General features: G+C 35.6%; 2 protein-coding genes across 2 annotated transcripts; both read left to right on the plus strand.

The window, feature by feature from the left end:
- Window positions 1–3,880: 3,880 nt before the first annotated feature.
- Window positions 3,881–6,637, plus strand: LOC108675463. Its single transcript, XM_018163487.2, has 3 exons — window positions 3,881–4,016; window positions 4,875–5,030; window positions 5,858–6,637. The coding sequence occupies exons 1-3, from the start codon at window positions 3,887–3,889 to the stop codon at window positions 6,298–6,300; spliced, it is 729 nt and encodes a 242-aa protein (XP_018018976.2). The 5' UTR covers window positions 3,881–3,886; the 3' UTR covers window positions 6,301–6,637.
- Window positions 6,638–14,577: 7,940 nt separating this feature from the next.
- LOC108675464 lies at window positions 14,578–15,982 on the plus strand. The gene is made up of 2 exons (XM_018163488.2): window positions 14,578–14,723; window positions 15,349–15,982. The coding sequence occupies exons 1-2, from the start codon at window positions 14,579–14,581 to the stop codon at window positions 15,768–15,770; spliced, it is 567 nt and encodes a 188-aa protein (XP_018018977.2). The 5' UTR covers window position 14,578; the 3' UTR covers window positions 15,771–15,982.
- Window positions 15,983–16,231: the final 249 nt, after the last annotated feature.

Raw genomic sequence — 16,231 nt, forward strand, 5'->3', positions numbered from 1 at the left:
AACCTTATGCACGCGGTAGAAGTATGTTCAGTAAAATTCTTACAATTAGGTTGTTTAAATGGTATGGTGACTCTAAACTTTTATGCGTATTTTTTTGGTGCATTAATGTGGTAGGATTATTGCCGAGCGGAGGTATGTGCTGCCTTAGGATGTGAATGTGCAAGTATATGCGAATAGATTTGATTGTGAATAGCTCTGTCAATATTTATTTATTTAAATGTTATTGTTTTGTTTACTGTTAGTTATTTATGTATTTTTATTTGGTACTTTTAGGAAAGCCTAAAAGCCCAAGATTGGAGCTCAAATTTCAAGACTTAAATGAATCAGATATCTAAAATCTAAAGTGTTAATACTTATGAATGGTAATTAGCCCGTATAGTAACTGCAAGCTGATTATTTGATTGGCGCAAATTGTGCAATGAAGTGTTAAAAATGTGATGCAATAAAGTGTTTTGTTTATTATTCCTTCATAACCCGAAACATATGCGACCATGTGTGCTAGTTGTAAGTTCTGTGAGCCTCAACAACATTTTTCCCTTACTATATCATTATCAATTTAAATTTTCATTCCAAACACTAACGCAGAAACGATGTAAATTTACGGATTATCTTTCTGTATTCATAGTTGGTGGAAACTTTTGTTGAAAACCATGAATTATTTCATGTTCAATCATATCTTTGCATTTTGCAGACAGACCTTCCATCGAAACCGAATCCAATGAGCTCACTTTTCAACTTTCCATCCTTTTCAAATTTGCACGAAAATTTCAAATACGATTTTTAACCACATTTTTCTTCCACTCGAAAGGTGTTCCCTTTGCCAAATTTGCCAATTGCCTTCGCTAAAGTTATTTTTTGGGCAAAAATTAATGCAAAATAGAAATGAATTATAGTAGATAACACATAAATTTGAATCTAAAAATATATTAGATGAATTGTATATTATAATATGATATTTATTATTTAATTTAACAATGTAAATACTACAATATTATATAAAATATATTATATAAATTATGTACTTTATATGTCTCATACCAGTCTCAACATATCTAAATAACAAGATCATTATCTAAATCTAGTTCATAAGAATAGATTAATTCGTCGAAGCATCTATTCATAGTTCTTGTATTTTTGTTTAACACGTTGACTACGATTGCTTAATTTTATACTATTATTTCATTTTTTGTACTGTTTTTAAACACTGTTGCCAGACGGTCATTTTCTCCGGACAAATTCCGTGATTTAGTTTTCTCAATTGCGTTGGCCGGCTAAAATTTATGATAGGGGTACTTCCTAATTAAAATTTAAATACTACAAATAGAAAATAAATGGAATTTTTATAGCGGAGCCTACAAATAAACTAGTAAATATTGAGTTATCGGTCTTTTTTGGCCGATAACTTAAATTTGGCGGAGGCCATTTTTTGTTCTCGGATTTGGCCGATTTTAGGCAACCTGAATTATGTACCACAACGTCCTGGAGAAATACATTTCTTGGTACGCATATGTACCACTTCGAAGTCAACGTGTTAAATATTCATATTTACATAAAGCGCAGAAACACTATCTCTTTGGCCTGCTCCGTCTGACGCACGAGTGTTCAGTAATACTGAGCTCAATGTTCGTTCAATACATCGCTTGATTAATTTAATCATTACCAACGATGCCAGCTTCCCAAAATAATTCCAGATGTTTGGTCAGTTTATAATATCTCTATGATCTCTTATCAGTTTGATTCAAATATTCTATTGTCCTATGTTTGCTAGATTTTTTATTGATTATTATTTGCCAGTTTGCTGTATTGATTTACCTGCAGCAAAGAACTCCAATTTCATGAGTGGGGTAAAAATGAAAAGTTAATGAAACTTAATTATGTTGATGAAATCGCCATAATCTTCATTTTAACTCATAAAAAGTTTTATAATTTGATTTGTGGAATTGTTATTCACATATTTTTTTCGGTTTCAACGTTCCACCTTCGCTTGCGTCACTTTTCGAAAATAATTCCACATTTCTGAAATATATGAAAATTTGGAAATTTTCACCAAAAAATAATTATACAACGTATTCTTAATCTATGAATTTATTTTGAATAAGTGTCAAATCAATGCATTTCGGAGTTTACCTATTCCTCAATTGTTAATAAACATTGATCGATAATGTTAATATCATTACATAATTTTAATCATAATGTCACATAACTTTAGGTGCAACACACTAGGTCAATTGAAACGTACTGTTTCACTCAAGAGTACAGAAATGTACTCTAAAATTATATGAATTTGAATCTATTTGCAATATTCACACGTTAACCTCGCTCGCAGCTTGAGCGGCATGTCTTACTTCCGTACAACGGTTGAAACACTGATATGCGCTGGATAGCGTGTCTTCATTGAACTAAATATCTAATACTAAGCTGAAAAGCAATCAGTATTGAAAATGAATAATAAAAATTGCGTCTGGTACACCATTCTAATCACCATAGTGACTAGACTAGAATCATAACAGAAGGATTTCTATGATCACGATCGGATCGTGAAACTGATGAAGGCAAATGAGGGAGCTATAGTCTACATTGGCATCTATATGCATCAAAAACACCCTCAGAGCTACATGCATGATGATGCATCAACTATACACATAGGCACTCATAGTAGATGCATCAAAAACATCCTGAGAGCGGCATGCATCAACTAGATACCTATACCCAGATGCATTCAAAATACACGTAGACACCCAAATCAAATGCATCAACTACATACTTAGACTTAGGCATCATAGGCATCATCTACAAGCGTTCCTAACACAATATTGCCTTTCAACTCATTTAATAGCCCATATCAGTCTCAGTTTTTTTTTATTATTTTCGAACTGATGATGGAGCTGTATTACGAAAAATTTCAATTGGAAAACAGAGAATTTTTTGGCACTTCTTTGCTATGAAATCACCAGTTAGCTTCGAGATTGATTTAGATAAAGAAGTTAGAAATTAATAATGATTTTCATAGTTCGGGGCGTTTTTATCAGCATTCTGTGTAGCAGGTGATGAAAATTATATGTTATTTCCGTAATCATCCTATCCTATCATTCAAGCTCTTATCTGAATTAATTTGATTCGGCGCCTCAAAAAATGGCGAAGTCTTTNCATGGATCCATTTGTTGCTGATAAATAGGTACTTAAATAAGCTTCAGTATGTTGTTTGCTCATGCTCCGGGCTCAGTTCAACGTATTTTTAAAGCCTTGAATATAGTAAATGAATTGCGCTATAGCGAATTAGATAGTTACTAATGGCATCCTAGATACTCGTTCATAGTATAGTAGATAGTTCCTGGTTTAGTATGTGCAGGTTCATTGTACGCCAGACAGTCGTTCATTGCACACGGAGCAGCTCCTGAACACACCTGCATTAGCCGCTGCAAAAACATACAACAGGAATTTCCCGGTACAAAGAAACTTTATCGAATTTCGTGACAAAATGATTGTTTTAATAATTAGGAACCGATTGGAAATAACGCCATATTTATCGGAGATATAAATTGATGAAAATCATGGATCGATCACTAAACAAAAATATTATTTTAATATAAAATTGAAATGCGACGGAATCTGATTACCCGCGAATCCATTTTATCCGCACCAAATCCATAATACCATAATACCAAAGAGGCCTCGAACACGTTGAAAATATTACAAAGTGACATTCTGAAATATTATACTAATATATTGCAACTTTGCGTGAGGCAGCATCTGAATTCTTATTTTATGTTAAAAATTTTCAACTAACACTGGCTACGAAATAACCGAGACGTGTTGCGTTCAGCACTTCTCAGCAGTAGAAATGCGCTTAGTCGGTGTAGTGGCGTTGGCGTTGTGGCTACGTTGGATGGAGTTGTGCGTCGCGAGGCTGACGATGTCCACTGATGTCATCTTTGAGGTTGATGGATACTACGGCATCCAGGGCAAGGGGCTGTGGCCCAACCAAACTTTCATCGAAACGGAAGTCGAGAGCATGTGTGAGTATGAGTGGAATGTAAATTTTCGTTTTTTCTATTTTTGTTCTCGGGAAACATTGGGGTAAATGCCGGAACAATATGAGAAAGATAAATACTTGTAAATTTAATTAAATTGAGACAGATTCAAGCCGAGATAAAATGAATTGTCATTTTAATTAATTTTATGGCATTTACTTCGATTGCCAAAAGAATATTCGATTTAGAGTAATTTAAATGGCTGGAAGAAGCATCCAGCAGATAATAGTATTGTTTCAAAGCAACATCAAGAATAGAAACTAATAATAAATAAATTACCATTGTCCGCATTGTCATCGTTTTAACTGAAAATGTTATTAGTTAGAAATTCAACTGTTCATTACGGGAGACATGAATTGTCAGATTATATGACATGAGTGATTCGTCTACATTGATTTTTTTCGAACAAAAAGTTTTGAATATCTAGCATATTCTGCCGTCATGAAACTCATACATAGAGCAGATGTTTTACAGAGTAGAGCTGTGCAAACTGTACTGAAAATTAATTTTTCTGACCTGGAAAATTAGTTGAAATCTGAAAGTAAGTTTCTTTTGAATACAATATCCTGCCAATGTTCGAATCTAACTGCTTGCTTTATCGCATTTGAAACTCAGTAACTAAGTGTCAACTTTGGCCCTGAAAATTCTTACTTGATTATTACTCAATATTTCCAAAAACTCCCTCAAAAATTTTGCAAATAAAAATTACTTCCCACATAAAAGAAAACTCGAATGAAGGCAGAAATTTTTTCGAATTACAATTGGTTAAATTCTAGTAGATTATCAAACGCTGCATTCTTTAGTAATAAATCCCTTAACTGCCTTTTTCAATTGTATGCACAGGCGTTTGCCGTATGCGGTGCTTCGTGCACACGGCGTGCGTGGCGTTCAGTGTACGTCTGAGCGCGAACGGAGCCATCGTGTGCGGGCTGGCCAGAGAAGACGTCTACAATAACACGCCGAGCGACGTCCCTGAGGCTTCGTACTTCGTCAAGAAACGTAAGTAGACGTACCAAAAATATATATATAATAATCAATGATAAGACTTTTTATGGATTGTTTTAAAACTAATTTTTTGGGGGTGACCTCGAAATTGGTGATATATATATATTTTTTTATTTCTGTGACTTTTAAAAATGTTCCAGTGGAACAGAAATTGTTCTCATTCTGTTCAGTCGCAATTCTACAGTTTATAGATGCCGTATATGTTCATAATGAATTCTATTTAATCTCTCATTATATTTTCCCGATCGAAAAAGACAAATTTTTTTAAAGACCAATTTGCAATTTTAAACATGCGCCAATGATTTAAAATAAATCAGTCACTGTATTATTTTCAAAAGCGAAAAATTTGACTAACTGCCTGATCTAATTGTTCCAAACTCGAATTACTTCACAAATTGGCATAGGCCTTAGCATCTGCGTAATTAAATTTTTGCGTTATGAGTAAATGTTTCTTCCGTGATACACACTAATGAAAATTTATTTTTCAGAAAGAATATCTTACTCGAAATCGGTCCAATATCATTTTTTAAAAATGACATTGCCTTTAAACGATGCAACTTACTTTCATGTATTCATATTCTTCATTGAAATCTTAAGACTCCATCAAACAAATGTATCTTCTGTCAATCTAACCTATAGGTACATTATTTATTTGTTGGTAACATTCTAAACCAATAAGTCACAAAATTTTTTTCGCTGCCGAGAATTTTCAAAATTACATTTTTCCCACTGGTCTTTCGCTTTCTATGGCAGTCTTACAAGCTCAATAAACAATAATATACTGGATTCGTTTTACAGAAAATGCTACTCTAAAATTTCAGATCAGTTGGACATGAAACCTTCGGGGAAACCTTGGGCCATCGACCGTCTGATTTACCGACGCTTGAACACTAAATTCAAAGGCTTCAACGCCAGCAAGGCGGCCTGCGAGGCCATCCCCGGCTTCCACCTGATTGCCGTCAGGTTCGAGGCCCAGATGTCCATCCTGCTGGAGTTGTGCCTCGAAGGAAAACCCAGCTCGGGGGAGAAAAAATGTGATGAATCAAGCAGGTGGTTCTACGTTGACATGGTCGAGATCAACAACGTAACCATGATCCAAGGTAAAATACCATTGACTGATACCGACATCACAAGCGTTTGTAGTAACGATCGTGATAAATATTACTTCATCTACGCGCATTCTGGGCTGATTCACGATGAGGACCCAACAAGCTGGGAAGTTAACCCTGTCTGTCAGGCCAACGTCTTTGGCGTGAGCTGGTAGATGTTGGCTTGAACTGGTCATTGTACCATGAAGTGATGCACATGAAAAGTTTTCACGTTCAATTTTTTTTCTTCAACTCGCTGCACGTAAATTTCACCCTGTAAATTTTTCATAATTTTGCTTCACATAATAGAGGTTTCGAGTCTCAGAACTACAAGGAAAATCAATAAATTGTTTATACAATAAGAATGTCTTAGGATTTTGTGTTATCGCCCAAATGAAATTTTTGATGTCTGTTAATGCAATTTGACTTTTTGAGTAACTGAGCAATCAGAGAAATCATTAGGACATTTATTAATTAGCAAGGCACCTTTTGCCCGTTTTTGCGTCATCTTGACCTGGGGCCATACTTTCAAAACTTGCTAAGTGCACGTAAGTACTTACGCTATATTTTCTTGTCTATGATTGGTGAATTTTGCTTGAAAGCCCGTCAATGATTGGCTGATGAACTTACGACCACTTTTAACTTTTTTGAAAGTATAGGCCCTGGTTTGCCCGGAACAAGAGCGTATCAATGCAATGTCCGCTCTTTGCTTGAGCTGTGCGTAAGAAAGTGTGTCATTGTTTGTACACTATTATGACCCATTTACTTGTGAGCACATTTCACTAAATATTTTTGTGCTGTCGCACTTGAGTTATTAGAGAATAAGTAATTTAAGCTGGTAACTTGAGTAGAAAAATGTTTTCCCCTTACGAATAAAATTTAAATTTTCTGAGATAGATATTTTTTCAGCATCAGTTGGCATTCAGGAAATCTTCTTTGCTCTCAAATGGATAACAGAATTCCTAACATGATATCACCACATTTACAATATTCTACACGATTACTGTATTGAATACGTGTTGTTCTGCTCGATTACGTGTTGGTCTGCACGATTACTGTAATAAATACGTGTGAATACTTTTGCAAAAACTCAATCGCGTAATTCTTAACCATTAAATATTTTCTTCATAATCGTAATTTAAAATTAGTCGCTTCAGAACATGGTAAAACGATCGGGTTCAAACTTGAACGTTTTTTACGAGACACCAATAGATTTTTAGTATTTTAAGAAAACGGAAACGATTTCAATGGCGTCCTATAATGTAAAAGTTATGCAATTTCCGCTCATTCATTCAATCAACACAGTTTCCACTCATACCTGTAATCGTGAATTCTCCAATATAAAGTACATTTAATGTAAATTTATTGATTCATAGCATATTCATGCAAATATGTTTTTTAGAGATTAATCTATTTGATTTGTCTCTTCCTAGTACAATTTTGACGCGTGAATGTGATCCTCTATTTACTATTAAGTCACAAGAAAGTAGATGTGGGAAAGAATGTGAGAATTTTTTTATCCTTGATGTCAAGAAAACTGTTCTTTATATGGGACGAAGAAACAGTGGCCCACGGTTGTTGAACGTCGTTCTCAATTCATGCCGTCGCCTATTCATGCCGATTTTCATTATTGAAAAAATGTTTTCATGTATCAATTTTTTCTAGGACAGAATGAATTCCTAGGAAAATATTTTTGCGATTAATCAGGAATATAAATGATTCTGTGATGGTGACAGAAGGTGTCTTTACAGCAAGGGAGATGATATAAGATGGCAAACGACACATTTTACAGTTCTTCATTTAGTTCATATAAACTTTTTTAAGTGGGAACAGGTTGATTTCAAGTCACTTTAAAGTTAAAAATTGGACGATAAACATGCAAATAGTAATGGTAAAGTAATATCTTACAAAGACTTTGGAAAATATTATACTTTCTGCGGCAACAATTTTTTTCCTGCTGGAATTTACGTATCCCTATTGGTTTGAATGTTAAAAAAAAACGTATTAATTCTAAATAAATTATAACGGCTGGAAGAAAGTTTTCGAAAACTTTTTGTAAAACATAGAAAAAAATTAGAAAAATAAAAAAATGTCTAATTGAACCAATGCGTTTTAACCTATTAAAAGTGAAGCGAAATGATCAACTAGTTTTCACACTATTTGCGTGTTTAGAACACACAATTTTTCAATACAACTCCACGTCTTCCTCAATTCTGGAACCGTGCAAATTAATATTAATTGAGGTCAGCTTTGGATTGAAATTTTCGCCTAATAATAAAATATTCAAGATTTATTTGATATGTTTACTTTACGAACCGAAGTTGTTGAACGAATTACGAGTTCTTAATCCGAGACGTGATGTTTAATTGAGGAGTCCGTGCGAGTAACAGATCCTGAGTGAAACCTATTAACCATTGTCGTTAATAACCTTTTAACGCTATGTAAATAAAATTCCTATGATCTTCACAGTAGGGAGTGATTCGAAAAATATCTTCTTGTTCATAAAATATTGCAAGAAGACAACAATTTAACAAACAAAGGAAGTTAGTGTACTGAATTTAAACACGGCGAAACATTCATATAAGATATTTCAAACAAACTTTATATAATATTTTTATATATTAAAAGGTATATTTTTTTACTTTAAAAATCGAAATTTTGTAAACACATGTTACATAGTAGGGAAGAGTTATTCTGTATAAACAATATTCGATAAAGTGAAAGTAAATAAATCGTCCTTCTGGAAGTAATATCGATCTTCTGGAAGTAATATTGTTCTTTTGAAAGTAATATCGATCTTCTGAATGTAATATCGATCTTCTGGAAGCAATATCGATCTTCTGGAAGCAATATCGATCTTCTGGAAGTAATATCGTTATTTTGAAAGTAATATCAATCTTCTGAATGTAATATCGATCTTCTGGAAGTTATATCGATCTTCTGGAAGTAATATCGATCTTCTGGAAGTTATATCGATCTTCTGGAAGTAATATCGATCTTCTGGAAGTAATATCGATATTCTGGAAGTAATATCGATCTTCTTCAAGTAATATTTTCTGAAAGTAATATCTTCCGAAAGTAATATATTCTGAACGCAATATCTTCTGAAAGTAATATCTTCTGAGAGTAATATCTTCTGAAAGTAATATCTTCTGTAAGTAATATCTTCTGAGAGTAATATTGTAGCTGCGCTAATCGTCCGTCTTTTGGTGTTCCAGGTTCACGCTGGTGACGAGTAGGATGCGTCGCATTCGCCCAGGGTCTTTTTAATGATCAGCGTTGAGGGTGACTGCAATCTGTTGTCGCGTAAATTTTGGAACATTATTTGGTAATTTTATTAATATGCAATGCTGAAAAAATCGATCCCTTGGTTGTTAGATTACCGCAGCAATTACCTTCATGATCTCTTTGAGTGACGGGTAAGCCTTGAGAGCACATGATGTTGGTATGAAATGTCGATACCTTTAGCTTGGATTTGTATTAGATTGGTTTGCACAATTTCCTGCGTGTTGAAATGCATAAGATAATTGCTGATATACACCCCGTAATTTTCTTATTTTGTGGCAGTGCTTAGGTTGATAAGAACGTTATGTTCCTTCGTGTATTTAATGCTTATTCCAGGTGTACGTGGGCACCAGACTTACCTTCTCTCTTATGGTTACGAGAACTTCGAATAAGACGCCTTGAATTTTCCAATGAACTGGAGGAATTGAAGAGCACAAGCTCTATACGAGTGGAAACCTAGGAGTCATGTAGGCGAGTAGTTCTCGCTGGTCGAGAAATACACCTGGAGACCAATAATATTCTACTATTGCGAAATTAGGCGTTTATCTCGCTACTCGTACTTTGTGCGTTTTCGCATTGTGGTTCAATGGTGTTTGACAGGGGGAATTAGGGTTAGTGTTTGTAGCAGATTTTAACAAGGCCTCATTTTTGCGGGCCTTACTCTTACCGTGACATGTTACGCCATGGTTTTTGGAGTCTCCGAATAAACCTTTGTACCCCGAGATTCAAGGAAGTTTTTATCACTATCGCTACAAAAATTGAAGGATAGCCTAAATATGTTGGAAGCTCTCCCACAACAATATATTCTACAAGTAATACTAAATGCGCGACGGAAAGTCATCAGAGTCGGGCCGCAGCTGGATGCACATCTGGGCCTCGAACATGACGGCAATCAGGCGGAAGCCGGGGATGGCCTCGCAGGCCGCCTTGCTGGCGTCGAATCCCGTGGCATTTGCGCTCAGGCGGCGGTAAATCAGACGGTCGATGGCCCAAGGTTCTACCAGCTCGTGAATGCAATGTACCCCAGGCTTGATAAACTGGCATAATTATACAATACTGCTCATAAAATTAGAAATTAGAAAAATTTTACACAAACTGGAAGTAATAATGAGACTTGCATTGTCTGTTGCAATGAGAAGGATGTGCAATAATGTTTTGTCTAATTTTAGTGCAAATAATTTATTTGGATGGAATTTTAAAGACATACAAGATCAACTCTGACACCTAAATAAAAAAAACTCACTTTTCTTGACAAAGTACAAAGTCCCAGGGACGTCGTCGGGCGTGTTGTCGAAGATCAAGATACAGTGCACAATGGATTAATTTATATGCTGTGAATACTCTTGGGAAAGGAATTATAAAATGCATGTGGTCAAATTTAGAACATTATTTTCAAGGTAACTGAAAATATATTTTTTTAGTACAGAAACGCAACATTTTGAACGAAATATGTTAGTCACCGTATCAAAAATACGTAATTTCATTTACTCGACCAACAAATGAAGTCCAAGCAGCTAAAGCTCCATTGTAAATAAATCAAAAATTCGTGAAAGAAACTCATTTATTTGAATTAAGTTTAAGTTTAATATTGTTTAATATTGATTAGTATTAAGTTTAATATTGATCAACATAGCCCTTCCTGCGCACATTGATTTCGAATGAGCGAGACTGTGTCGCAGCGTTAATTCAGTTCAGCTTATATCAAGACGCATTAGTAGCTGTGGCATAGTGCTGGGAGTAGCTGTTGGCTTATTCGAAAAAAAAAAGAAAATTTGGCCGTTATCTTCTTCTTTGCAGTTAAATTCTTCGTCCGGCTAGTTATTTAAACAGTCTTTCTGTCATTGCACGTATGTATTTATGTAATTTAAATTCGAGGTCCATATATACCTTATTTTGCTAAGGAAATCAATTCAAATGCAAACATTTCCTTTTCCAATTGACATTATCGTACCCTAGTTTCGCAGCACAGCATATATATACGCATGTATTGAATAAAAATGAACCGAATATTATTTAAAATGATCTCTGGTCGTCAATCAACGATCAAATCGTATTCTTCGCCATTTTACTAGCGATAAATTTGATGAAGCCTCATTTACGGTGATTCAGACAGAGTATCAAATGGGGCCAGCAGTGCGTGACTTCCTTAGATGTGATATTGAGACTCGTTGCAGTGCAGTCACCAGCCATAAATATTGTTAATTAGAACAGCAATTTAGCAATGATTGCGTAATATTGAATCGACCGTCTGATGTTCTGTAGAATGGAATAAAAAAATTATTTTTTTTTCGATTTTTTTTTATCATTGAATTTTCTGTCTCAAAAATTCACATTACACGCCGCAGAGGATGCGCTGTCATTTACATCCATGCGTTTATTTCCATTGGCACTTCAAATCAACCTCACTTTTGACAATATATTTTCAAATGGCCGATCTTTAGATCTCCTTCGAAAAAGCCAAGCAGAGTACAAAAATCGGCAATAGACAATGAATGAATTTCTTCAGCACCAACACTCTTATTCTATCTCTATTCTACATTTCATGAGACAATAGATGAATGTACTTGAATTGTAGTCTTCGATGAGACAGTATTGGACAAAGTACTCATTCCATCGACTTTCACTTTGTAAATGGAATAGTTGATTTGATGTGGTTAGTGACTCCTTGGTTTGGGCTCCAGTCAAAGTTTAATGCATTTCTGACGACTTGACGACAGTAAAGATTGGCACCTCAGTTCAAGAGACAGTCGCGTATTTCTGTAGCTCGAATATACACGTGCTGATGCAGCTGCGAAAATAACATTTATCTTGCATATTTGTGGTCATCGAAACACGTACTCATAAATCTTACATACTGGTTGAACGGTGATGAATCGTGTAGAAATCTTACCGTTCTATAACACAAAATAAACTTTAAAAAGTCATAGATCATTCGTAAAGAAAAAGGTAGTACTTAAATATGTTATGTAATAGGGGAATAAATTTGCTCCTCTGATTGTTTAATTGGCAATTAAATATCACAATGTTATTTATGATAACATGGGAGGTCGTCAATAAACACTAAACATGGTTGAACCTCAAAATCTGCAATATTATTGTGCAAATTATGTAACACTTTTTGCACGTAGCACTGATACACTTTTTAGCAGGATCGTGCTGAGTCTGGATGAATGAACCACGCGAAGGCAAAAAGTGCATCAATATTTAGACAAATTCTATCTTTTTATTAGTTTGCATAATGCAAGATAAATTGACCACCTGAAATATCGTTTTCTGCCAAGAAAATTCAATAATACAAGCAGAAATTCAGCATAATTCAACTAGACGCATTGCAATCAACTGTCATCCCGAACGTGGACATGCGTTTCGCCGCTGTGGCGCTGGCGGCGTTGGCGTTGTGGCTACGTGGCATAGGTTGGTGCGTCGCGGCGCTGGCGATGTCTACTGACGTCATTTATGACGTGGGCGACTTCTACGGCATCCTGGGCAAGGGGCTGACGGCCAGCCAAGTCTTCGTCGAGACGCAAGTTGAACGCACCTGTGAGTAAGAGTTGAATGTAATAATTTTTTTATTATTTCAAAATACAGAGAACAAATATTCCTTGTTCAAACACGAATGAAGAACGTTTGATATGCGAATCTCTCTAAAGATTCTTAAATATAACAGGGATTCTGAAATAGATTTTTAGATTTTCTGGGATTTTGAGAAATATTTGATGCTAACATGATCATCATAGTGATGTTTAGTTATTTTTTTTATCTCTGGTGTATTCTAAAAATGCAATAGAGATACGATTCCTAGAAGAGAACCGTGACGTAAGCCCACGAAAATGAGATGTGTTCTGGTGAATGATCCATAAGAAGATACGACGAAGTCCTGAAAATAACTCGTTCATACCAAATGATCTAAGAACAGGTAGAATAATGTGAAAACGAATGGAAATGAAATAATGATATCAAAGAATATATCTATTGTAAAATCTAATGCATAATTTTGGGCAAGAAATTACAATTTCAAGTAAAATATAAATAATTCTTAAAATCTATAAGATCGACTAATATCAGTTTCAAAGTCATTACTTCTGAAGCAAAACTTTACGCGTATGAACCAACCTTGCACTCAGAGAAATGGTGTAACCTTGTCCAAATAGCGATGGACTTTTTGTTCTTGTGTGGGTCATCCTGACCCATTTTTTCCAATAAAAACAGCGTATCAGTGCTACGGCCGCTCCCTGCATGTCCTGTGGGTAAGAAACCGTGTCACTTTATGGACAATATGACCGATTATTTTTCTGAGTAAACAGTACATTTTCAACCTAAATTAATGACGTGGGGAAGTATTGGATTTCAAATACTTTATAAATGTTATTGCAATAACCCAGCAAATCGATTGTGAACATTCTTGAACCACTGATGCAATAGAGAAATAATGAAATAAAATTTTTACTGAGCAGGTATATTGCAAATATGAGACTTATTACTCCGAAAAAATTATCGCATTATTATAATTACAGGAATTCAATATTAAACATTTTATATTTCAACTTATTTATTAATTTTTCTAGCACAAAATCTGCAATAGTCTTCTAGCCATGTTGGGATTCGCCAGCACAGATTTCTTAAACCAAAAATTTCAAATAAAAATTGACTTCTGTAGCCAATTTATAACAAGATGTTTAAAATAGATGGGCAACTGAGAAGAAAAAAACTTCTGAGGAGCAAATTTATTATGAGTAAACTGGCGGAAATTCATAATTGCGTATAAGTCACAATTATACTCATATATAATATAATAATAAATCATAGTATAGTTATTTATAAAAATACACCATAAAATTTACTCCAAAATTCACATTCAGCGAACACATACAAAGAACTCTGTCTGAACTCATCAACTCTGTCTGAACTCTGAAACATCAACGGGATCGAGAGAGTCATTAGCTGACCACTTGCATAATTAAAACCAGGCCGATTTTCTATGATATCTCTTGTATAATTACGAAGCACATGCATCAAGTTCAGCCAGTCACAAATAATATTTTAAATGAAAAAATAAGCAGGATATTTCACGAAAGAATTTCAGTAGTTTGGATAAGTTTTCATGCACATTACGCAGGAGTTCTCATCACTTATGAGCCCCACTCAATTCTACGCCCAGGCGAGTGCCGTATGCGGTGCTTCGTGCACACGGCGTGCGTGGCGTTCAGTGTTCGCCCGCACCCACACGGCGCGCTCGTGTGCGGGCTGGCCAGAGAAAACGTCTACGTCAACACGCCAGGCGACGTCCCTGGGGCTTCGTACTTCGTCAGGAAACGTAAGTAGATGGATGAAGAGCATCATGTCATTTTTAGGTAGAATTAGCAACTCTCCAGTTTGTCCTTTTTGGACAAACCGTAATTTTAAAAGCAAATTTTACAGCCCACCAGGTTTCGCGAAAACTTAAAATGGTTTCGGTTTGTCTGTTTTGCTGCAACTGTTCAGTTTGTTTTGAAAGGCTCATAAGCCATAACTAGCCATAAGCTAGTGATTTAACAAAATTCATTTAAGGTAATATTTCTTTAGTGCAAATTTGACAGCCTGTAATAATTATCAGACAGCTTCAAGCACGAATTTCTCCACAATGTCGGTCAAATTCTCAGTCCTCGTTCCGAGTATACAATTTCTCTCCTAATCGGCATGAATGGCTGATATTGTAGTCCGAACTAACAATTTTTCTCTGAATATGTCCCATATCATCATTCATTGATGTTTTTGTACATATCTATTCAACCTGAAAATTATAAATTTCATTTGGCCGTAACATTTCCAATCAATTAGCCTATCGAGCTTCTACGTTTTTGGGGCTTTAGACTCAGTATTTTATAACTTTCATTTTACCCTGAAATGATCTCTAAAGTACAAAAGCTCTTCAAATATCATAGAAATTCTTACGTAACCAGAGCTCTTGGAACCTTGGGCCATCGACCGTCTGATTTACCGCCGCCTGAGCGCAAATGTCACGGGCTTCGCCGCCAGCAAGGCAGCCTGCGAGGCCATCCCCGGCTTCCGCCTGATTGCCGTCATGTTCGAGGCCCAGATGTCCATCCTGCTGGAGTTGTGCCTCGGCAGGAAACCCAAGCCGGGGGAGACAAACTGTGGTGATCCGAGCAGGTGGTTCTACGTTGACATGGTCAAGATCAACAACGTACCCATGATACGAGGGCAAATACCTTTGGCTAATACCGACATCACAACCGTTCTTATTAACGAACTTGAAGCTGCCTTCATCTACGCACATTCAGGGCAGATTCACGATGTGGACCCGATAACATTTGGACATTTTCCCGTCTGCCAGGCCAACGTCTTTGGCGTCAACTGGTAGATGTCGAGTAATATTCAAGTAATATAACTTTTCCCATTTTCCCCATTTCTCCCACAAAAAATGTATTATGGTGTAATGGTAATTTTACTCAATTACCCATCAATGCAATTTGGCGTCCTTGTTAGTACTCAGGATGTGCAACCTTGTGTGTATGGTTATTTCGAATTTATGCATATCGCAGAGTAGATTTATCGTTACTTTTTGGCCAATTATCAGGGGCCATACTTTCGAAATTCGCAAAGTGAACGTAAGTACTTACGCTCTATTTTTTTGTCTATGTTTGGTGGATTTTGCTTGAAAGGCCGTCAATGATTGGCTGATGAACTTACGAACACTTAACTTTTTTTTAATGTATAGACCCAGGCCTGTTCACTGTATACGTAGTTACGCTCAATCGCAACCTGGCATGTACCTAGAATTTTGTCAGTTCAGCCAGAATTATTATCAGGTTTTCGAACCCC

The sequence above is a fragment of the Hyalella azteca genome, unplaced genomic scaffold (assembly GCF_000764305.2).
Source record: "Hyalella azteca isolate HAZT.00-mixed unplaced genomic scaffold, Hazt_2.0.2 contig14176, whole genome shotgun sequence".
Taxonomy (NCBI): Eukaryota; Metazoa; Arthropoda; class Malacostraca; order Amphipoda; family Hyalellidae; genus Hyalella; species Hyalella azteca.

Coding starts and splice junctions, on each gene's coding strand:
- LOC108675463 (XM_018163487.2), top strand. CDS start 3,887: ATGGAGTTGTGCGTCGCGAGGCTGACGATGTCCACTGATGTCATCTTT. Junction 4,017..4,874: donor AACGGAAGTCGAGAGCATGT/GTGAGTATGAGT, acceptor TTGTATGCACAG/GCGTTTGCCGTATGCGGTGC. Junction 5,031..5,857: donor TTCGTACTTCGTCAAGAAAC/GTAAGTAGACGT, acceptor CTAAAATTTCAG/ATCAGTTGGACATGAAACCT.
- LOC108675464 (XM_018163488.2), top strand. CDS start 14,579: ATGCGGTGCTTCGTGCACACGGCGTGCGTGGCGTTCAGTGTTCGCCCG. Junction 14,724..15,348: donor TTCGTACTTCGTCAGGAAAC/GTAAGTAGATGG, acceptor TTACGTAACCAG/AGCTCTTGGAACCTTGGGCC.